Source organism: Fomitopsis serialis, assembly GCF_022376445.1.
Source record: "Fomitopsis serialis strain Sig1Antser10 chromosome Unknown B0H18scaffold_208, whole genome shotgun sequence".
NCBI lineage: Eukaryota > Fungi > Basidiomycota > Agaricomycetes > Polyporales > Fomitopsidaceae > Fomitopsis > Fomitopsis serialis.
Genome location: NW_025955168.1, coordinates 43,237 through 66,316, shown reverse-complemented (window position 1 = coordinate 66,316; position 23,080 = coordinate 43,237). Strand labels below are relative to the sequence as shown.

General features: G+C 53.6%; 6 protein-coding genes across 6 annotated transcripts; 3 read left to right on the top strand and 3 right to left on the bottom strand.

Annotated features, from left to right (window-relative positions):
- Positions 1 to 8,833: 8,833 nt before the first annotated feature.
- On the top strand, positions 8,834 to 10,610 carry B0H18DRAFT_1126639 (uncharacterized protein; the record flags this gene model as incomplete). The annotated part of the gene is made up of 6 exons (XM_048035195.1): positions 8,834 to 8,858; positions 8,930 to 9,084; positions 9,139 to 9,302; positions 9,350 to 10,030; positions 10,083 to 10,191; positions 10,245 to 10,610. 6 exons carry the CDS (start codon positions 8,834 to 8,836, stop codon positions 10,608 to 10,610), a joined length of 1,500 nt encoding a protein of 499 aa, XP_047885752.1.
- A 1,172-nt stretch (positions 10,611 to 11,782) lies between these two features.
- B0H18DRAFT_888962 (uncharacterized protein) lies at positions 11,783 to 13,010 on the top strand (the record flags this gene model as incomplete). The annotated part of the gene is made up of 4 exons (XM_048041255.1): positions 11,783 to 12,094; positions 12,238 to 12,472; positions 12,529 to 12,725; positions 12,789 to 13,010. The coding sequence occupies 4 exons, from the start codon at positions 11,783 to 11,785 to the stop codon at positions 13,008 to 13,010; spliced, it is 966 nt and encodes a 321-aa protein (XP_047885751.1).
- An 865-nt stretch (positions 13,011 to 13,875) lies between these two features.
- On the bottom strand, positions 13,876 to 15,134 carry B0H18DRAFT_1126637 (uncharacterized protein; the record flags this gene model as incomplete). The annotated part of the gene is made up of 5 exons (XM_048035194.1): positions 13,876 to 14,115; positions 14,175 to 14,383; positions 14,452 to 14,671; positions 14,729 to 14,773; positions 14,832 to 15,134. The coding sequence occupies 5 exons, from the start codon at positions 15,132 to 15,134 to the stop codon at positions 13,876 to 13,878; spliced, it is 1,017 nt and encodes a 338-aa protein (XP_047885750.1).
- A 1,893-nt stretch (positions 15,135 to 17,027) lies between these two features.
- Positions 17,028 to 18,150, top strand: B0H18DRAFT_218648 (uncharacterized protein). The gene is made up of 3 exons (XM_048037171.1): positions 17,028 to 17,160; positions 17,549 to 17,720; positions 17,760 to 18,150. Exons 1-3 carry the CDS (start codon positions 17,121 to 17,123, stop codon positions 18,073 to 18,075), a joined length of 528 nt encoding a protein of 175 aa, XP_047885749.1. The 5' UTR covers positions 17,028 to 17,120; the 3' UTR covers positions 18,076 to 18,150.
- A 1,108-nt stretch (positions 18,151 to 19,258) lies between these two features.
- On the bottom strand, positions 19,259 to 20,508 carry B0H18DRAFT_1216689 (uncharacterized protein; the record flags this gene model as incomplete). The annotated part of the gene is made up of 5 exons (XM_048036675.1): positions 19,259 to 19,498; positions 19,562 to 19,764; positions 19,834 to 20,053; positions 20,109 to 20,153; positions 20,209 to 20,508. 5 exons carry the CDS (start codon positions 20,506 to 20,508, stop codon positions 19,259 to 19,261), a joined length of 1,008 nt encoding a protein of 335 aa, XP_047885748.1.
- A 1,410-nt stretch (positions 20,509 to 21,918) lies between these two features.
- Positions 21,919 to 22,964, bottom strand: B0H18DRAFT_218602 (uncharacterized protein). The gene is made up of 4 exons (XM_048037170.1): positions 22,936 to 22,964; positions 22,656 to 22,872; positions 22,407 to 22,584; positions 21,919 to 22,347 (listed from the first exon to the last, which is right to left on the bottom strand). Exons 2-4 carry the CDS (start codon positions 22,697 to 22,699, stop codon positions 22,057 to 22,059), a joined length of 513 nt encoding a protein of 170 aa, XP_047885747.1. The 5' UTR covers positions 22,700 to 22,872; positions 22,936 to 22,964; the 3' UTR covers positions 21,919 to 22,056.
- Between the last annotated feature and the right edge of the window lie 116 nt (positions 22,965 to 23,080).

The window sequence follows — 23,080 nt, the reverse complement described above, 5'->3', positions numbered from 1 at the left end:
TGCCTCGTCTTCCGAGCACGATCTGAGGTCGTCGTCTGTTTGCTACAGCCTGACGACTCGTGCTCGCTCTGTTGGTTGCATCAGTTATGAGCCCGCGTTCTAGCCGAAACAAGACTCACCCTTGCCTTTCCCACCACCCACTCCTTTCCTACTCGTCGTAGTCCATTGCGCCACTATGACGAGTACGTCACTCGCCGACTTTAGCTCAGCCTTTGAGAGGCTCGAGGCTACGGGAAGAACTGGGTTACCTTCCGACAACGCTTCCAGATCGCTGTGAAGCAGAAGGATGTTTGGGAGCACTTCGATGGGACGTCGCCGCGCCCGACCCCTGCCGATCCCGCACACGCTACGCCAGCGGAGCTGACAACAATCGCTGCCTGGGATAAGAAGGAATCATTAGCGATGTATCTCCTCACCCAGAAACTGCCCGACATCACCTTTACGAAGCACGCCCGAAAAGGCACAGCCGCGCCATCTGGGCCGCGATCATCCAGGAGTTCACTTCGAAGTCGCTTCTCTTGCGCGCAAACCTTCGTACCCAATTCTTGACTATGCGTGCGACGGCTGGCGCGAATCTCCACACCGAGCTTGATCGTGTGCGCGTCAAGTACGAGGAGCTCCTGACAAACGACATCACGGTCAGTGAGGCCGAGTATGCTGCCTTGATCATCAATTTCCTGCCCGACGACATGTCGACTTTCGTTTCTCAAGTCTCTGCCACTGCGAAGCTCGCTCATGGTTTCCAGACCTCGTCATCTGCTACCTCGCCACTCGCTGACTCGGATACGCCTACCGAGGAAGCTCCTGCCATCAAGGCGACGACTCTGATGGAGATCGCACTCGAGGAGTGGGACCGTCGTACCAGTGGGAGCCAGAAGGCTAAGGCGAAGCAGAAGGACGCCGGTGTCGCCGCCAGCGTCATATCGACAGAGAAGCCGAAGCCGAAGGGCGCCGTGGTCCGCAGAAGCCGGTCGGCGTATGTTGGAACTGTGGTGGGAAAGGTCATCGCCAGGATCAGTGTCCTAGTCCGAAGCAGGATAGCGACGCGAAGGGAAAGGACTCATCTGTCACGTCCAAGCCCGATGCGTCAAAGTCCACCTCCGCGAAGCCGAAGAACGGCAACGCGAACGCCGCCACCACTGCCGCTGTCGCCTCGCTCGATGAAGTTGCAGGCGCATGGTCCGCCTACATCTCGCTCCCGAAGGAGTTCGTGTACTCTGACTCGTCGGATGATGAGTCGGCTGGTCTGTTTGATGACGATGCACGCTCCGACATCACCGGGCTTACCGAGCAGTCGGACACGCCGTCGGACGCAAACTCTATGCCGTCGTTGCAGACGGTGTCGAGCACGACGGACTCCGAGTCTTCGCACAATGGGGAGGATGCTCCTGTCCCCACGCCCGTCCCGATCACCGCTCGTCTCAGTGCTGTTGCCAACTGGCTGGACGACGTTGAGGTAGATGATCCGGGAGTCGTGACCGCCGAGACGTGGCGCCTGGCGATGGACGAAGAGTTAGCTCAGCCTCGCGAACCTGCCCAGGATGATGATCCTGCCATGTACAGTACCTCTGCTGTGACCACTGCCGCCTTCGTTGCCGCCGAATCTACCCCCGTTGACTTGTACGATTCAGGCGCGAGTCACCACATGTCGCCGTATCGGGAGGACTTCCTTTCCTTCCGCGAGATCAAACCGCAGACGCTTAACGCCGCGAACCAGCAGCACTTCGAAGCTACTGGTGTTGGGGACATGATTGTCTCTGTGCCTAACAACACTGCGTCGAGCTCGCAGATCCGCTTGACGCAGGTCCTGTACACACCTGCGCTGGGGTTTAACCTCATCTCGATTGGGCGGATCGATGACGCCGGGTACTCTGCAACGTTCGCCGGCGGGCAGTGTATTCTCGCCGACAAGGATGGGCGCACCATTGGCGCCATCCCGAAGTCTCGTGGCCTGTATCTGGTCACTCGTCCACGCTCGACTGGGTCAGCTAATGCCGCGGCCAAGGTCGAAAAGCTTACCGTGATGGACCTCCACCGCCGGTTGGGTCATATCGCGCCGCGTGCGATACGAGAGCTTGTGTCTGGAGGACGCATCACCGGAGTTGCCCTGGTGCCGTCGGACGAACCCGAGACTTGCGAAATTTGCATCCGTGCCAAGTCGACACGGAAGTCGGTCCCTGCCGTGCGCGAAGGTGACCGTGCGGACGAGCTTGGTGACGAGATCCATTCTGACCTGTGGGGCCCTGGTCGGGTCGCTACGCTTGGTGGTCGGAAGCACTACATCAGCTTTACGGACGATGCGACACGCTGGACGTTAGCTTACCTGCTGCGTCTGAAGAGCGAGTCCTTCGAAGCATTTAAGGCATTCGAGGCGTGGCAGGAGAACCACCATGGCAAGCGGCTGGAGGTGTTAAACACCGACCGCGGCGGCGAGTATCTCAGCGAAGAGTTTAAGACTCACCTCGAGGCGCGCGGCATCACGCAGAAGCTCTCCGTGCATGATACCCACGAGGAGGCAGGCGTGTCGGAACGCCTGAACCGCACGCTGATGGAGAAGACCCGGGCGATGTTGATCGCATCCGGGATGCCAGCGAACCTCTGGGGGAGGCTGTGATGCATGCTGTGTGGTTGAAGAACCGCACGTCCACCAAAGCGCTCGGCGGCAGGACACCGTTCGAGGCTGTTAATGGACGCCCGCCCACCCTAGTAGGCCTGCCCATCTGGGGTTGCCGTGTTTGGGTACACGACACGTCGACTGGAAAGCTCGGCGTACGTGCGAAGGCTGCGCGATGGGTCGGATACGACAGTCAGAGCAAGGGCCACCGAGTTTATTGGGAGGAGGCTCACCGCATTACCGTCGAGCGAAATGTTCGTTTCGGCGATAGCTCGCCGCCCGCTGTCGTCGAGGATGTCAAGCTTGAGGGGAGCAGGAGCCGGGCAATGGCAAGCCCGCATCCACCGCCGACTCCTCCGACTCTGATAACGAGTCTTCTGACGAACCCGCTGTCGAGCCATCTACACCGCCCGCTTCTCCTAAGCCCGAGATCCCTGAACCGCCGCCAGCGCCACGGCCAACGCGCGTCCGCAAGCCGTCGCAGAAAGTCAGTGACATCCTCACTGGCAAGGGCGCAGATAGCGACGTACCTCGCGGTGTGCAGGTCCCAGTTGAGGACAGTGCTGCCGAGCTGCTTGAAGAGGTCTCAGGCGCTGCCATGGCCGCGCAGATTGCTGAGGTCGAGGGCTTGGACCCCCAGTCGCTGGCGGAAGCAAAACGCAGGCCGGAATGGCTGCGCTGGCAGGAGGCGATGCAGGAAGAGCTGCGCGCGCTCGAAGCGCACGGGACGTGGCGTCTCGAGCGGCCCCCGCCGGGCGCGAATATCGTCAGTTGCCGATGGGTTTTCCATGCGAAGAAAGACGCAGCCGGAAGCGTTTACCGTTACCGTGCACGCCTCGTTGCCCGCGGCTTCTCACAGGTGCCCGGAGTTGACTTCTTCGACACCTACGCGCCCGTTGCAAAGATGGCGTCCATTCGGACCCTGCTCGTGTTTGCAGCGCGCCACGACCTCGATGTGCACCAGGTGGACATTAAGAGTGCATACCTGAATGGCGAGTTCGAGGAGAACGAGGTCATCTATATGGCACTGCCGCCAGGTCTGACACTCACCGAGGATAAGTCCCTCGTACTGCGCCTGCTGCGCCCGCTGTACGGCCTTCGCCAGAGCGCGCGGAACTGGCACCAGAAGCTGCGCGGCGTCTTGCAGAAGCGCCTCCGCATGTCCGCATGTGATGTGGACCAGGCCGTGTTCTACCGCTCGGAGCGCGGCAAGCTCATTGCAATGGGCGTACACGTTGACGACCTGACGATTGTCGCGTCAGTAGGGCTTATGGATGAGGTGAAAACGAACCTACGGAAGGACTTCGAGATCACGGACGAAGGAGAGATCCATTGGATCCTCGGCTTCGCTGTTGAGCGTGATCGCGAGGCCCGGACCCTCTCGCTTTCGCAGGTAGTGTACATCGAGTCGATCCTGCGGCGGTACAACCTCGAAGACGCGCGGCCCGTGTCCTCGCCGATGGACCCGCACGTTCAGCTGTCTGCCACACAGTCGCCGCAGACGACCGCCGAAGCCGCGGAGATGCGCAACATCCCGTACCGAGAGGCAGTTGGCTCGCTCATGTACGCGTCGCTGGGCACTCGTCCTGACATCACCTACGCCGTATCTATCCTTGCTCGTTTCTCGCAGAACCCTGGGCGCGCTCACTGGGAAGCCGTCAAACGCGTTTTTCGCTATCTCGCTGGAACGAAGAAGCTGAAGCTCACCTACGGTGCCATCTCGCTCGACCTCGTTGGGTACACCGACGCAGATGGGTCGATGCACGAGGATCGCAAGGCGATCTCTGGGTACGCTTTCCTCATCGACGGCGGCGCGGTCTCTTGGGCATCGAAACGCCAGGAGATCATCTCTCTCTCCACGACTGAATCGGAGTACGTCGCCATCACGCATGCGTCGAAGGAGGCCCTTTGGCTACGCTCCCTTATTGGCCAGGTCTTCGCGCCGTTCACGGAGCCCATCCCGCTTAACTCTGACAACCTCGGCGCCATCGCACTCACCCAGGACCACCAGTACCACGCCCGTACGAAACACATTGACATCCGCTTTCACTTCATTCGCTGGGTCATCGCCGACAAGAAGCTCACACTCGTTTACTGCCCGACCGACGAGATGGTTGCCGACGCGCTCACGAAGGCGCTACCGAGTCCCAAAGTCAAGCACTTTGCGGCTGCACTCGGACTCGTTTAGGATTGAGGGGAAGTGTTGGAGCCGACAATCCGTACGTCGTCCTCGCCGGCTCTCCGGCTTCATACTATACCCGTTTTTCGTTCTTTACTGCATGCTGCTTACGCGCTGTCCAATGCGCCGTTCCGTTCTCTTATCCCGCCGTGCCCGCCGTGCGCATCCGTACATTCATTACCATTTACGGACAGTCTCGTATCTCGTACCTAACTCGCTCGCTCGCCCACTTATACCCTCGCGCCGCGTTCGCACCCTCAGTTCTTGCCTTGTCTTCCCGAGCACGATCTGAGGGTGAGTAGTTAGCTTTTGTGTCTCGCATACCTGTACTCACTTACTTCGTAGTCGTCGTCTGTTTGCTACAGGTATGCCAATACAGTTCTTGCCTCGTCTTCCCGAGCACGATCTGAGGTCGTCGTCTGTTTGCTACAGCCTGACGACTCGTGCTCGCTCTGTTGGTTGCATCAACACAGTGTGGGACTGGTGCAAATTTGTGCACTCAAGTGACACCCTGGCTGTGCATGTGGGCATCATCAAGCATGACTGGCATGAGAGCAGGACAAATAATGTTACAAATTCCCATGCACTGGCTAGGATGTACCAGTGCACCATGGGGGTGCCAATGTACAAATAGCACAGTATGGGACAAATACAAACCTGTACATACCAGTGACACCCTGGATGTGCACGTGCCTATTGTTGGACATGACTGACACCAGGGCAATACAAGTCACATGCCAGATTCCCACACACTGGCTAGGATGTACAAGTGGCACATGTGGATGTACATGTAAGACAGTACAGCATGGGTACAGATTTTTACACTATAGTGACATCCTGGATGTGCTTGTAGGTATTGCCTGACATGGCCATCACAACAGTTGTACAAGTCATATGTTGGATTCCCAAGCACTGGCTAGGATGTACCAGTGGCACATGTGGATGTACAAGTAACACTGTATGGGGTGGGTATGAAACTAAATGGTTCAATGATACCCTGAATGTGCATTTGGGAATTGACAGGCATGATCAACACAACAGCTGTACAAGTAACATTTTATATTCCTGTGTAATGGCTAGGATGTACCAGTGGCATGTGTGGATGTACAAGTAACACCATACAGAATGGGCATGCACTTGTACACTGCACTGATGCCCTATATGTGCACATAGGTGTTATCAGACATGACAAGCACAAGGACAGTGTGAGTGACATTTTGCATTCCTGTGCATTGGCTGGGATGTACAAGTGGCACATGTGGATTTACATGTAACACAGAACAGGACAGGTACAAACTTGTGCACTATTGTGACACCCAGAATATGCCCATGTGCATTACCAAATGTGACTTGCACGAAAGTGAAACAGATAATAAGTCAAATTCCCATGCATTGGCTAGGATGTACCAGTGGCACATGTACATGTACATGTAACACAGTATAGGATGAGGACACACTTATATGTTCCAGTGACACCTTGGGCATACATGTACAGCATATCAAAGTTTGCTTGCACAGGAGCAGTGCAAGTAATATTTCAAATTCTGATACACTGGCTAGGATGTACAAGTGGCACATATTGTTGTACATGTACCACTGCACAGCATAAGTAACAACTTGTACACCCAGAATGTGTATGTGTGCATTACCAGACCTGATCAACACAGGTTACATTCCCATGCACTAGCTAGGTGTTGGAGCATAGGTGTCACTAAAGTGTACAAGTTGTTACTTATGCTGTGCAGTGGTACATGTACAACAATATGTGCCACTTGTACATCCTAGCCAGTGTATCAGAATTTGAAATATTACTTGCACTGCTCCTGTGCAAGCAAACTTTGATATGCTGTACATGTATGCCCAAGGTGTCACTGGAACATATAAGTGTGTCCTCATCCTATACTGTGTTACATGTACATGTACATGTGCCACTGGTACATCCTAGCCAATGCATGGGAATTTGACTTATTATCTGTTTCACTTTCGTGCAAGTCACATTTGGTAATGCACATGGGCATATTCTGGGTGTCACAATAGTGCACAAGTTTGTACCTGTCCTGTTCTGTGTTACATGTAAATCCACATGTGCCACTTGTACATCCCAGCCAATGCACAGGAATGCAAAATGTCACTCACACTGTCCTTGTGCTTGTCATGTCTGATAACACCTATGTGCACATATAGGGCATCAGTGCAGTGTACAAGTGCATGCCCATTCTGTATGGTGTTACTTGTACATCCACACATGCCACTGGTACATCCTAGCCATTACACAGGAATATAAAATGTTACTTGTACAGCTGTTGTGTTGATCATGCCTGTCAATTCCCAAATGCACATTCAGGGTATCATTGAACCATTTAGTTTCATACCCACCCCATACAGTGTTACTTGTACATCCACATGTGCCACTGGTACATCCTAGCCAGTGCTTGGGAATCCAACATATGACTTGTACAACTGTTGTGATGGCCATGTCAGGCAATACCTACAAGCACATCCAGGATGTCACTATAGTGTAAAAATCTGTACCCATGCTGTACTGTCTTACATGTACATCCACATGTGCCACTTGTACATCCTAGCCAGTGTGTGGGAATCTGGCATGTGACTTGTATTGCCCTGGTGTCAGTCATGTCCAACAATAGGCACGTGCACATCCAGGGTGTCACTGGTATGTACAGGTTTGTATTTGTCCCATACTGTGCTATTTGTACATTGGCACCCCCATGGTGCACTGGTACATCCTAGCCAGTGCATGGGAATTTGTAACATTATTTGTCCTGCTCTCATGCCAGTCATGCTTGATGATGCCCACATGCACAGCCAGGGTGTCACTTGAGTGCACAAATTTGCACCAGTCCCACACTGTGTTACTTATGCATTCACATGTGCCACTTGTACATGTACATGTACAAAAGCTCAGTGTCACTGGTGCATACCCTTGCATAAGTGTATTCACATGTATTGCAATAGCACCATCTCATCATTGGGTGGAGTAGTCTCCTGTGACAGGCACTGTCACAATCATTCTTACATCTTTCTGAGCCACTTGTACATAATGGATTGATAACACACCTGTCACAATCATTTATGTATCTTGTTGGACTGAGTGATTCATAACAGGCTGTGACCATATGTGACATATCTTTCCTAGCTGATGATGTCAATAGGATTTGTACCTAGTGTTGCATGGTGATGAAACTGCTGGCCATTATCTCATGCAAGGAAAGATAGCAGAAGGAGGAAGTTGAGATTATATACTCTGCATGACAGTCACCATCTCCACAATATCTCTTATACTATAGGCACACTTCCATCCAGAAGATCAGAGATATGATCCTTGATAAGTTCTCCATAATTCACTGCAAGATATTGATACATAATCCAAAATTGTGGTCTTCAACATTAGGTTTCAATCTTTTATGAGTAACTCACTTGTGTTAGATTCAGTATCAGTTTGCCATCATTTGCTGCATGAAGTCAAAGAAATTATAACATACCAGGCCATTGTGATCTGGTTTCAAATCTTTCTGCAATCCTTAGGGCACAAAAGATTCAAAAGTTGTTCAGAATCCTTACTCTATCATTGACCATGAAGTACATGGGTATGATCACATAAAATTTGTTCACAATCCTGTATGGGATCCTTTTGCAATACCTCAGGCACAGGGATCAATGAAATATTCTCAATCATTTTAGCAATCATTCATGGAAAAAGGATTTTGAAATTGTAAGGCCTCTTTTTTGTTATCTTTCATGTCAAAAGATAGATTGTCTCACCCAGTGCACAGCAATCGTACCGGTCAGAGTCAACTTGCAGACTTGCTTGACTGGAGATTCCAATTCGACGACTCGACCGGACCATGTCGACGCGTTGCCCGGGCCGGTCGCGCGTCGGGAATCGCACGTGCCGGGAAAATAGGGGGGAGGAACTCGGGGTTGCCCGGGTACGATCAGTAAGCGCTCGCGGTCGCTGGCCCGTCATACGGCGGCGGCTGGGCCAATCGCCAGACACCCTTTGCTCATCGACCACGACGATGCTCAGAGCATCGTCCTCCTCGCGTGCGTCGCTGTCTCCTCCATTTCTGACCGCATGCAATCAGTGTTAACATTATTTCCAACGTCTTTCACAGAAATAGCGAGGCCCTTCCGGGCGAAGCTCAACTTGCGGCGGTCGTTCGCTACGGTGCAGGACCCCCCGCCGAGGCGATATGGGGGCCTGAAGGACCAGGACCGCATTTTCACCAATGCGAACTGCAGGCATGACCATGGATTGAAAGGTGCACAGGTGAGGTCGTTCAACCCTGCCCGGCGACCCCTCTGTTAACCCCATTCCATCCAGGCTCGGGGTGACTGGCACAAAACGAAGGATATCGTTCTGAAGGGTGACTCGTGGATTATCCAGACCATCAAGGACTCCGGTCTAAGGGGTCGTGGAGGGGCTGGGTTCCCCAGTGGGTTGAAATGGAGTTTCATGAACAAGCCTGGATGGGAGAAAGATCCACGGTCCGTTCCGCATGTCCCTGCATATAGACCAAGCTGACCCCGGCCAGACCCCGCTACCTCGTCGTCAATGCTGATGAAGGAGAGCCGGGGACATGCAAGGACAGAGAGATCTTGCGCGGTGACCCACACAAGCTCATCGAGGGCTGTCTCGTAGCTGGCCGTGCGATGAACGCGACCGCGGCGTACATCTACATCCGTGGCGAGTTCTTCCAAGAGGCGTCTCACGTACAGCAGGCCATCAGCGAGGCGTATGCTGCGGGCCTTCTCGGCAAGAACGCCTGCGGAAGTGGATATGCTTTCGACGTGTACCTGCACCGTGGCGCGGGTGCTTACATTTGCGGTGAGGAGACGGCGCTCATTGAGTCGATCGAGGGCAAGCAAGGCAAGCCGCGCCTCAAGCCGCCTTTCCCTGCGGACGTCGGCTTGTTTGGCTGTCCGACCACTGTGGCGAACGTCGAGACCGTCGCGGTGGCGCCAACTATCTGCAGGCGCGGATCAGCGTGGTTTGCGGGCTTTGGCCGCCCACGGAACCAGGGCACGAAGCTGTTCTGCATCAGCGGGCATGTGAACAACCCTTGTGTGGTTGAAGAGGAGATGAGTATCCCGCTCAAGGACCTCGTCGAGAAGCACTGTGGTGGCGTGATTGGCGGGTGGGACAACCTTCTCGGAATTATTCCTGGCGGCAGCTCCGTCCCTGTTCTGCCTATCAAGCAGTGCGAGGAGGCACTGTGAGTTGACATGTGAACTTGAGTCCAGCCGGAGACTCATGTTGTACGTCAGGATGGACTACGACTCGCTCAAGGACCTACAATCGGGCCTCGGAACGGGTGCGGTCATTGTGATGAACAAGAGCACTGACATTGTCAAGGCGATTGCACGCTTCGCTCACGTAAGTACCTTCTTCTGCGTTATCTTCTTCGGTTGATCCAGCATTGTCCCTAGTTTTACAAACACGAGTCCTGCGGGCAGTGCACGCCCTGCCGAGAGGGCACGACCTGGATGATGAACATGATGGACCGCTTCGTCGAGGGCCGGGGTCACCAGCGCGAGATTGACATGCTGCTCGAGCTCACCAAGCAGGTCGAGGGCCGCACGATCTGTGCGTTGGGCGACGCCGCGGCATGGCCGATTCAAGGCCTCATGCGTCACTTCCGCCCAGAAGTCGAGAAGCGCATCGAGCAGTTCCGCGCGGAGAACGGGACTGTGCTCTTTGGTGGTCGTCTCAATAGCCAGACGGACCCGACGCTGGCGCTCCCGGACAACATGGGCGCGAACCTGCCGGAGGTCGCGCCGCCCGTGCGGCAGTGAACGGTGGCGGCGGTAGAATGGGATACAGTAAGGACGCATGCAAGCGCTGCATGTATATAGTTCCGGTGGCCATATGTCAGTCTTGTTTGGATTTGGCTACCCCACGGACGACGTTGCGTTGGCTGCGCTCGACGCTGGACGTCAGGAATTAGGAACTAGAGGCGCACGCACAGCCCACCTATAGTATCCGGGGCTTGCGCGAAGCCTATTCGACACATTCCATTACATGGCTTGACTCGGCCCTGCTTGTTGGCCAGGATACTGATCATATCTTTCTCGTGGTGCACGTCAATGGTGAAGGTGGTGGGAGTCGTGTGGGTTATGCTCTGAGGTCAGGCAATTGAACGATTGTAATGCCGAAGCGTCTGGCTAATTTTGGCTAATTGTCTGTATAGCTAGGACGTAATCAGCGACTTGTTGTTGTCGAAGAGCGAACGTACTTGGCAGCGATACAATATGCCTACCCCTGAAATCCAGGACAGGTGAGCACTTCTAGCGACTGATTAGTGTTCGAGGAGCCACCCTTTCATCATACGTCGGTAGCGGTCTAATATCGCATTCATGATCATCTCAACATCCTGCAGGGCTGCTCCGGGGCTGCTTGGTGATACCAAGCACTCGCCGTGACTCGAACTCCTCCTCCCTCCTGAGATAAGCCCGTTGTCGTGGGTAGCTGAAACTGGATCAGGGTAAGAGGAGCTACCAAGTGCCTTTGGGAGCTGTCTAACAAATTGATTTTGTTCAGTCGGTTCGGAACCGCTCAGTCATCGGACGTCGTCCGCCAGCCGATCTGTTCGGACTCCAACATCATCCGACACAAGACTTGTACTATGTAGTAGGCGCACACGACCTGCTCTCGACGCGAACATCTCTGAGTCCCTGACAGAAGTGTGCAAGGTCTATGGCGTCCACGTGTAGCCTCTGTCGGGAGACGCCGACATGAGCTGCGGATGCAATCAGTCAAAGTTTAGTGAGGTGCAGGAGGCCCATATCTAGCTTGACGTGTTCGCAGGGAACTACATTTATCTATCGCATGCTGGCAGCGCGCGCCCCGGGACTGGGGCCATCTCCGCAGAGCCTATCCCCGCACAAAAACGACACAGCGAGCGATAGCGACGCTCTCCACGATTGAAAACTGGTCCCCTTCAAGCACCCAGCCTACGATGTCGTCCATGCCCAACTCTGGCCGTGCATTTCCAATCACAGAGGCCCAGCTGGTCGCCCTGTTCATGGAATCCGTCTCGTATGGCATCCACGTGGTCACCTTCGCGCAGTGCATGTACACCTGGTTCACGGTCCGGCACTCGCGTGGAACATCCAAGACGTGGCCATGGATGTTTGTTGCGGTCATTCTATTCGCTATCGGGACGCTCGATGTCTCGTTCAACCTGGCCCACAACATCATGGCCTTCGTGCTGTACTCGGGGAAAGGCGGCGCAGAATATCAGTTCAATGATATGTCGAACTGGGTCGACGTCATGCGGGTCAGTAGTAGTATGACCACTTTGCAAGCCACCCTATGCTCACCAGCGTTCAGAGCGTTTGGGCTCGATCGAGTGCCGTGGTCTCTGATATCGCCCTTGTGAGTACCCTGCTCGCCGTTGTCTCTTTGTTTGTGCTAACGCAGCACCAGACTGCTCGCTGCTGGATCGTCTACAAACAGTATGACTTCAAGAAGCACCACTGGTTCATCCTCTTCATACCCATACTGCTCTGCCTCGGGGCCATCGTCTGCGCAGTCATGGACATCGTAGTCCTCTCCACCCTTCACGAGTCGACCTCGATACCCGACGCGACCCGCCTCCGGCCATACCTAGTCGCTTACTTCATTTTGACCCTCGCGTTGAACATCTTAGCGACAGGTGCGCTCATCCTGACGTATATCCGACAGCTCATGTACTCACGCGACTACAACCAGGCTTGATCGTGTATCGCATCTGGGACATACACCATCAGACCACTGCGTTCTTCAAGAGCAGCTTGTGTAGCACAGACCGCATCAGGAGTGCAATGCGGATATTCGTCGAGTCTGCACTGCTCTATACCCTCTCGGTCGGGGTTAGCATCATCGTCGAGCTCGCGGGATCGAACGCATACTACGGGACCAGCGACCTTGTAAGTCTGTCGACATTCTTGGACGTCTCACAGCGGCTAACACTGTTGCGTTGTTGTTATCAGAGCGTGGAGCTTGCGGGCATCACATTCGACCTCATCATCATACGCATCTGGCGTGGCGTCACGGCGGAGCAAACCCCTCACTTTGCACAATCGCAGGGGCAAGGGCGCGACGAGCGAAGAGATACCCAGGAAGTGCATACGATGGAGCGCAGTAGGGCTGTGTCACCCATTGTCGTCAGCCTTCATACCGTTCGCATCGAAGATGGCAAGGACTGGCCTTGAGTGTCTGTTAGACGGCGACGGCGTTAGTGGCGGTCAGTACGTTCGACTGCGACGCACGCCGCGAGGTTTGAATGACGTCCTCGTTGAGTAATTTGTTGCTTTCCTGCTCATTGGTGTAATGCTCTGAAGCGTATCATTGTATAGTACCATAACGAAATGTTGTAGAGTATTTGTAGCCTCATCTATACTGTTTTGTACCTGGCTTCCGCCCCTATCACTGTATTGTGAGTGACACCCTTGATGCAGAGAAGCGAAGTACGGAGACGTTGTGAGGAGTCGATGGTGCCAACACGAGCATCGATGCAAAAGACAACGACAGTCACCCATAACCAGCTTGCAGATCCCCAGGAAAGTCCAAGCCGCGAACGTCGTTGCGTGGATCAATGTGGTCAGGTTCGACTTTTCAACGGAAATCATCCCGACCGCGGGACAGAGAGGACTACGGTTCCCGAACACCACTACCACTTTGACTGGCAACATGGGCACTTTTAGAAGCGCAGGTACGAGTATGGCGACTGTCCTCGATATGACCACTGGGTATGACGGGCCCTGTGGAACTGCGGTGAGCCGCCATAACGATGGGCTCTTGATGAATCTTCAATGACTTTGACCTCGATGCAGAGGACGCCACAAGCTCACCGGCGGAGAGCTGGGGCTATTCGAAGGCAGAATTGACTGGTGTGTGGTTCTGCTGCGTTCGACATGATCGTGGTTTCATGTTCAGTAGCCGCAGCATCTCGTGTAAGCGTCGTAGAATACATGTTTTATGTCCCTCACCTCTCGGGCTATAAGTTACAAAAGTAGTTCATAGCCTGCCACGCAGAAGGGGATCTTGACCAGCACCGTAGTCGATGGTCGCCAAGCATCAGACAGGGTTCTCGTCAGATCCTTGCCACTTGACCACTTCGACACGAGAAACCGCAAGATCGATCACGCGCAGATCCGTCGAGCCTGAGTGAACAGAGGCTGCCTGTTCCATCCGTTCCATTGTCAATTTTGACGGGGTGGGGAGGGTTGCCGCGAATGCCTGCGTCTCTTCCGTCGACACCCCGGTCCAGATACGGATGATGATCATGTCGAAGGAGATACCGGCGACTTCGAGGCTCTGCGAATGGCAAACCAGAATGTCAAAAGCTGTACGACAGTCCGATGTGGGTGACTCACGATATCGGTGATCCCGTAGTACACATTTGTCCTGGCAAGATCCAAGACGACGCAGAACACGACGGTCGTGGTGTACAGGAGCGCGGATTCGACCATAATCAAGATGATATCCGCGAAGCTGAGTCGACTCGGACTTCGAACGCGCCAGGTCTGTGCGAAGTCTGCTGAAGTCCGCCTATGAATCTTCCACAGTCTGACGATGATTAGACCTGCGACCGACGATGCAACAGCGTCAGAGACACATTTGACATACGTCGGAACCTGGAATACAACGCACCGGTCGTGAGGAGATTCAACACAAGTGTCGTCACATAGAACGAGTATAGGAAGGGTTGCAGTTGCGGGATCATGGGTATAGTGGTATCCGCACCCACAGTGCTCAGGTAGTACACAATCGTGACAGCGAAGGCCATGCATGCGAGCCAGAGTACTAGAGGTACTGTTCCGACTATCGCCCGATGGCGTGAATTGGCATACACCATCCAGCACCGGTAAATCTAGATACGCAAGAGTGAATACACGTTGATGTGCGTATTTCCCAACATTGTCCTTACCAAGGCTGCGTCGGAGAGGGCAGCATTCATATAGAACCAAACACTCTGTGAAGTGAACTTTGCATCAGTCACACAAAACACGCTGACCAAATGCACTACGTACGCGCATCACGTTTACCCAATCGCCCGCATCGTCAAAAACAGTCTTCGCGCCAGAGGACGCTGTAGCAGGGAGGACGAACGCCATGAGGTTGTGGTACAGGTTGAAGGAGACGTCGCAACTGCCGATGACGAAGAAGGCGATGGCGACACACAACCAAATCGTGGACGCCGATGTCCGGGAGTTGCTCGAACGACGGAACCAGGTGTATATGCAGATAGCGAACGTCACCAAGTGGACGCCGTAGGCTACACTTTGCATGAAGAGCGCGACCAGCTGCGCCTCTGCTATAGGGAGCGCCCCCATCGCGTGGCGGTACCAATGGAACTCCGGCGGGACGTGGTATGTGGCAGGACGTTTATACCTCAGACATAGAGTAGAGTTATGCCCTATATACATGTCGGTATGGCGGTGCACCGCCGCGGGTGCATGGCCTGACAGCTTCGCTATCCTCGATATGTTACATGCTTAAGTTGGGTTGACTCGAGATTTGACGAGAGCCAATGGCGGACTTACGATGACACCTGTCCGACCTCATGAGTGCTGTGTGACAGTCTGACGCTGGACGAGATGTGCCTGAATCGAAGAAATCCAATTCAGACATTGCCTGACCATATATTGCTTGAGACGAACCTGACGGTAGAGCGGATACTTCAGATTGACCACACTGGTTCTGCGGTGAGAGACCCCGCGTTTCCATCCCCAGGCCAGTACTAAAGAGGATCCGAATAATGTCAGCGCAGCGAGCTGTCCAGTATAGCGGCGCTCCGAATAAGCCCTTCCCCCTGATACATGCCCAATGCAGGAGTTCAGGCTACAAACCTCGAGCGTAAGGACCACATAGAAGCGATCCGATCTCGACTCATGGCCAGGCTATGGCTGCTACCGGCGCCATGGCAGTGGCGGCCTCCGAGTCCGAGTCAGCTGTATGCGTTTGTGGTCGATGGTAGGAGTGCGTACCTGGTCAGCCATATCATAGTACTGGCTAGGTCACGGTCAGTACTTGCCTTTTCATGTCGAGGACCCCGAGACCCGACTCCGGCCACAGCCTCAGTGACGAAATAGCCCGCCACCATCTATTCCATATGAAGTGACTTGAGATTTCGAGCTATGGTGTCCTCCGTCCGAGTCGAGTAGATATGCAGCTTGATAGGATGTCCCTCCCTCGAGCCTGAGCTCTGCCAACCTCCTCAGCAGCGAGATCGGCCACGTACCATGTATATCGTTTGGTAGGACACCGCTTGCACGCCGGTCACGAATCGGTGATACAAAAGCAGAGCATGTCTACGCGAGCGTAGATGCTGCGAGTGCGTTGGCAGGCATGTTTCGAGCCGATCTCATGGATCCTCGGGCCTCGGCCCGGTATCCACAGCCGGTACTGGGCCTACTCAGTGTATACTACTACTGTAGGGACACTACTTTCCAAGTCTCCGTTCTGTCTCCGTCACAGAACAGAAAAGCCGCCAAACATACTACTAGTTTCCCCGCGGACGTCGGATTGGGCTGTCCGACCACAGGAGGCTGGCGAACGTCGAGACCGTCGTAGTATGTACAGGCGCGGCGGCCGCTCAGAGTGGTTTCAATGCGGGCTTTGGCCGCCCACAGAACCAGGGTACGAAGCTGTTTTGCATTAGCAGACATGTGAATAACCCCTGTGCCGTCTAGGAGGACTCGGAGATGGGTGTTCCGCTCAAGGACCTCTTGAAGAAGCACTGTGGCGATTTGATCAGTGGGTGGAACAAGCTTCTCGGTATTATTCCTGCGAGCGGAAGTTCCGTTCCTGTTCTGCCTATCAAGCGGTGTGAGGAGGTACTGTGAGTTGATATGAGAACTCTAGTCTATCCGGAGACTCATATCGTACGTCAGGATGGACTCGACCATAATAGACGCTTGTCGGCTTTTATGGTCTGCAACGGACACTACGACTCGACTACGACTCGCTCAAGGACCTGCAATCGGAATGGGCGAAGTCATCGCGATGAACAAGAGCACTAACATTGTCTCAATGATATGTGACCGTCCTCCCCCACTTAAAAAGGTCGCTTTATAGTCTGCCTACGGGAGAGGCGGTTGCAGGCTTCGCTCACGTAAGTATGTACCTTTCTCTGCGTTATCTTCTCTGACACCTCAGCGCTATCTCCAGTTTCACAAACACGAGTCCTGTGGGCAGTGCACGCCCTGCCGATAGGGCACGACCTGGATGTATTGAACATGATGGACCGCAGTTCGTCGATGCCAGTCGGGGGCACCAGCGCGACTCGGGGCTGATCATCTTTCTCGTGGTTCACGTCAATGGTGAAGGTCGTGAGAGTCGTGTGGATTATGCTCTTAGGTCAGGTATGATTTGATGATGCTGCAATGCCGAGGCGTCTGGATGATTGTGCTAGGACATAATCGGCGACTCGTTGTTGTCGTACACCGAACGTACTCGGCAGCGATGCGCCTATGTGCATCGCCGGCAGCTGGTCGCGTTGTTCATGGAACCCGTCTCGTATGGCGTCAACGTGGTCACCCAGTGCGTGTATATCTGGTTTACACTCTGAGACTCACTCAGAACTGCCGGGTCGTGGCCATGGATGTCTTCGACCGGACTTGACCACGTACCTCGTCACAACCCCTGCATTGCACATGGCGACAGGTGCGCTCAGCGCGAGACACATTCCTCAGTTTGTATGCTCAAACGACCACGTCCAGGCAAGTTGATCGTGTATGGCATTTAGGACGTACATCCGGCCATCATACCACTGCCCTCTTCAGGAGCAGCTGGCTTGGCACAGACCGCGTCAAGAGTGTCATTTGGATATTCGTTCAGCCTGCACTACCCTCTCGATCGGAGCCAGTGTCACCGTTGAGCTCGCAATGTCGGATGCTTACTGCGGCACCGGTGAACTTGTAAGCAACATTGTACGAGACGACCTGACGTTTCCTCAGTATCTGGGCACGGAGCTCGCCGGCATCACATTCGAAGTCGTCATACGGATCTAGCGTGCCGTCACGGCGGAGCAGAGCCCACGATTTGCATATGGGCTGGATAAACAGCGTGAAGTACGACGAGACACCCGAGAGGCGACTTCGGTGGAGCACAGCAGGGCCGTATCGCCCTTTGTTGACAACCTTCGCACCATTTGCTTCGTCGATGGCAAGAACGACTCTTGACAGGAATGGCTGCTCTCGTTTGTACGGTGCAAGCTGCCAGTCTGTCTGCGAACTTTGCGTCAAGCACAGCGCTGTGTTTGCTGCTCACTGATGTACACACTAAGCTATGTATGACGTGTGTTCGAATGTTGTACGTAGCATAGCTGTAGGTTCACATATAGTTGACCTGTGTGGAAGGGAACCCATCCCACGTCTTTCTTTTTCTTTTTCTTTTTCGTTACAATTCCCTACGTTACTCTCGACTCTACCGGCGCGCCTGCGACGAACCGGAAGGCCGCGACGCGGACCCACTAGTAGGACGAGACGAGCGCCGCGACGCCGAGTGCCGCACCTGCTGGGGGACCAGGTCGCGATTAGTAAATAGCACCGCGTGCGAGCTGCCAATCACGTACCGAGACAAGGGTTCGTCAGTCAACGCTGGAAGGGGACTCAAGGGACGTCCGTCGCCCAGGAGGGTGCCCATATGCCTGCTGTACAATACTTTCCTTATTAGGTATCATTCCTTCCCGATACGTCAAACACTCACGCTTCGCGCTTCTTTCGAACCATCTCTCACTCGCCGACGTCTCTCTCCCTCTCTTCTACTTTTTTATCCCTCTCGCGCTTCCAAGGTTCTAGAACTCCTCTCGTGTGTATTAAGTACTGGGCTGAGCTGCCCGTCTCTCCATCGAATCAGATCCCCACTTCTCGCTCTCTCTCTCGCCTCGCTGTCCCGACCTCGGCACTTAGACGCGACAACTGCGGTCGCGGGTGCAAAGCAAGTCGAGTCGCAAGTCGAGTAGAATCACGTCGAGTCGCGTTCGACATTTGTAAGTGTTTCATTGAGTCTCGGCGGCCTAACTTCGTGCTATAGACATCCACCGTCGTCCTCCACCGAGCCCTCGTCCATCTCGACCATCCGACCTCCCTGCATCTAGGACGAGTACGCGTGTGGTGTGGGTTTGTCGTCGCCACGCACGCCTTCTCTCCGACACCTGGCTCCGCCTGTCGCAGGATTCGAAGTGAACGCGCCGATAGAAAAGTGACTGGTCTTGTGAATACCAGTGATTTGACGAGGGCAATAGCCAATCCTTAGCTAATCAGTGGTAAATACTGTTGCACGGTCGACGGGTCTGTGCTTTCAAGTTTGGTAGCACCGCAGTACCTCGTACAAGCGTCGCAGAATACATATACTACGTTACTACAGAGCCTTACCATACTTTGTATGACCCGTTATACATAAGAAGGAATCACGAGCAGCAGCGGAGTCGAGGGTCACTGAACGATGTCAAACATCAGACAGGGTTCTCATCAGCTCCCTGCCACTCGATCACTTCGACACGGGAAACCACAAGCTCGGCCGCGTTCAGATCTTTTGAGCCGTAGTGAACAGAGACGACCTGGTCCCCTGGTTCCGATTTCGACTTCGATAAGTTTGGCAGAGTTGCTGCGAACGCCTGCGTCTGCTCCGTCGATACCCCGGTCCAGATACGGATGATGATCATATCGAAAGAAATGCCGGCGACTTCGAGGCCCTACAAATTACGAATCAGCGTCAAAAGCTCAGGTACAACAGTCATCAATTGTAGAGTACTCACAATGTCAGCGACACCGTAGTACATATTCGATCTTGCAAGGTCCAAGACGACGCTGATCACGACGGTTGTGGTGTACAGAAGCGCGGATTCGACCATAATCAAGATGACATTCGCTAAGCTGAGTCGACTCCGAACGCGCCAGCTCCGCGTGAAGAACGATGAAGTGCGCTTATGAGCCCTCCACAGTCTAAAGATGATTAGACCTGCGACCGACAATGCTACAGCGTCAGAAATGTTTATGTCATACACCAGGGACCTGGAAGACAACGCACCGGTTGTGAGGAGATTCAGGACAACTGTCGTCAAATAGAACGAGTATAGGTATGGCTGCAATTGTGGTATCTCGGGTATAGTGGTATCCGCATCCAAAGTGCCCAAGATGTATAAAATCATTACCGCGAAGGCTATGCATGCGAGCCAGAGTACCAGAGGTACTATTCCGACTATCGCCCGATGGCGTGAACTGGCATACACCATCCAGCACCGGTAAATCTACATACGCAAAAGTGAATACACGCAGATACATATATTCAAACATTGCCCTTACCAAGGCTGCGTCGGAGAGGGAAGCACCGATATAGAACCAAACGCTCTAGAGCGAACCTTGCATCAGTCATACAAGTCGACCCAATGCACTATGTACGTACGCGAATCACGTTGACCCAATTGCTCGCTTGATCAAAAACAGTGTTTGCGCCGGAGGACGCCGTAGGGAGGACGAACGCCATGAGATTATGATACAAATTGAAGGAGACATCGCAAGTGCCGATGACGAAGAAGGCGATGGCGACAGACAACCAAATCCTCGACGCCGATGTCCAGGAGCTGCTCGAGCGACTGAACCAAGTATATATGCAGATAGCGAACGTCACCATGTGGACGCCATAGGTCACACTCTGCATGAAGAGCGCAACCAGCTGCGCTTCTGCTATAGGGAGCGCCCCCATTGTGTGGCGGTACCAGTGGAAGGCGGGACGTGGTATGCATAGGCGTGGAGTATAGCTAGGCTCTATATGCATATCGGTATGGCAGTGCACCGCCGCGAGTGGATGGACTGACAGGCTTCTCTGTTCTGGTATGTTGTGCGTCTATGTTGCGTTGAGCAGAACAGCATAAGATGTGTCGAGACCCAATGACAGGCTTATGATAAGGCCTGTCCAACATCATGGGAGCCGGCTTAGTGAGTCTAACGCCATCCGAGATATGCCTGGAAGAAAGAACCATGAGACATTGCCTGACCGTACAAAGTTTGCCTTGAGACGAACCTTAAAGTAGTGGATATTTCAGATTGAACCTTGTCCACACTGGCCACACTGAATCTAGGATAGGATAATTCGTGTTTCATCCCAGGCCAGTACTGAACAGGAACCGAGTGAACGTCAGCGCAGCCGAGTGTCCGGTATACTGGTGCTCCGAGCAAGCCCTGATGCTGATATGCGGCCCAATGCGAAAGTCCAGGCTACGAAGAGTCGAACGTGAGGACCAAAGAGAAGTCCGCCATGATTGCCGTCACTGAGCCTGAGCTTCGATAAATGGACTCAGAGTCATTCCGACTCATAGTAGTCATCTGAGACCACGATCATGTTGAGTCTTGAACGGTAGATTTGGGAGTTGTTTGCCGCCCGTTTGAGCGAGCGCATTTGTGATCTTCGGGCTTTTGAGTTCTTTATATGAATGTCATCATCAAGCAACGAACATAGACGCAGTCCTCGAGAGGTAGGAAACAATCAGAGTGAACCAACACTCACTCGCACCTGTACGAATGCCAAGCGACTGCCCCTGTATTATAACAAGCGACACGACGCGGCGCAGAGATTGGCAGCGGTCTGCACATATCGTCCGTATCACGCTCCGTGCAAATTGCATGATCCCATTCGACGGCTCTGCACACCCAAGCCGAAATAGCGCACCTGCCCCGCGCAACCTCGGGAAGGTCCGAGTTGTAACCACATTGCGCTTTCTGGACTTGGTCGTTATCGATGTATCCGCGCTGTGAGCACGCTTCAAGTTGATGATTAGACGAGGAACATGTGCGGTTAAAGGAACTAACTGTTGAACACGAGCTAACGCAGTCACGGTATTCGGACTACAGTGAACATTCTGCAGCGATATTCACCATGTGTTGATGAAAAGTCCAATACTCGCATTACGTCGACGCTCGTGTGTTATTGCGACTCGAGGCTTTGCGCGAGGAGATGAGAGGAAGTCGACGACCCAGGTTCATGACGGTTCGATCAAATCGACTTGCTCGCCACACGCCACACTTTGCGCGCTAATCTAGCGTCGAGTTGAAATCTACAGCGAATTCTCAGCCGTATGTACCGTGTGTGGTTGAGCTGCCACAACAACAGAGACTTCATCAAGCAATGCCGAGAGCTGGTTCTCCGGACCTGAGCTAAGCCATCGAGCATCATGTCGGGTTGCTCTTGCATGGATACTACTAGGCCGAACGTCGTATAGTCAATGTCGACTCAATCTATTCGCTCCTAGTATAGTCACCATCTACGGTACGTTGGATTACCAACAAGACCAGGAGATCGCCAGGACACATCAGACGGGGTTCGCATCATCGTCACCCCACTGGGCATATCATCACGGGAAGCCACAATCCAAGTGTTCAAGTCCGTGAAGCCCGAGTGAGCGGTGATGACCTGTTCGCTCGCTCCTGCCTTGATTTTCGACAAATTCTCCACCGTATCCGTGAAGGCTTGCGTCTGTTCCGTGGACACGCCTGTCCAGATCCGTATAATGATCAGATCGAATGATATCCCTGCTACTTCAAGGCTCTGCAAAGCACAGATCATATCAGAACGCTACACAGCAGAGGACCACGTAGATGACTTACGACATCCGTAGCGCCATAGTACGCGTTGCTATTCGCCAAGTCCAGCACGACGCAGATGATGACGGTTGTCGTGTACAGGAGCGCAGACTCGATGATAATCAAAGTGACGTCTGCGAAACTCAAACGACTCGGTCCTCGCCAACTCCGCGTGAAGAACGATGATGTGCGCTTATGGACCCTCCAGAGCCGGAGGATGATAAGACCTGTAAGTAGTTAGGTCGTGCTTAAAAATGGAGTGTGCGCACATACCCGTTGTAAAGAGATTTATCGCGAGTGTCAAGAATAGAAGGCATATAGGAAGGGTTGGATCTCGTCGGTTGAAGGTATAGACGTCACTGCATTCAAGGTGCAGATGTAGTAGAGGATATGATTGGCAAGAAATCCATCCCAGCCAAAGTACGACGGGTGCAATGGCCACAACTGCCCGACGAGGCGAATGCGCGTACACGAGCCAGCAGCGGTAAATCTACCAACGTGTGTTAATCGACCTATTCGGTTGTGGTAAGGCTATCTTCACTTCAATACTCACCAGGGTTGCGTCAGATAAGGCGATATTGAGATCGGATTATACACTCTGGAAGAATTCAATGAGACATGCAACGCGCAGGACCCAGCTCGAAGACAGCCACATAACTTACCTGCATAACGTTGACCCAAGTCGACAGACGGTCAAA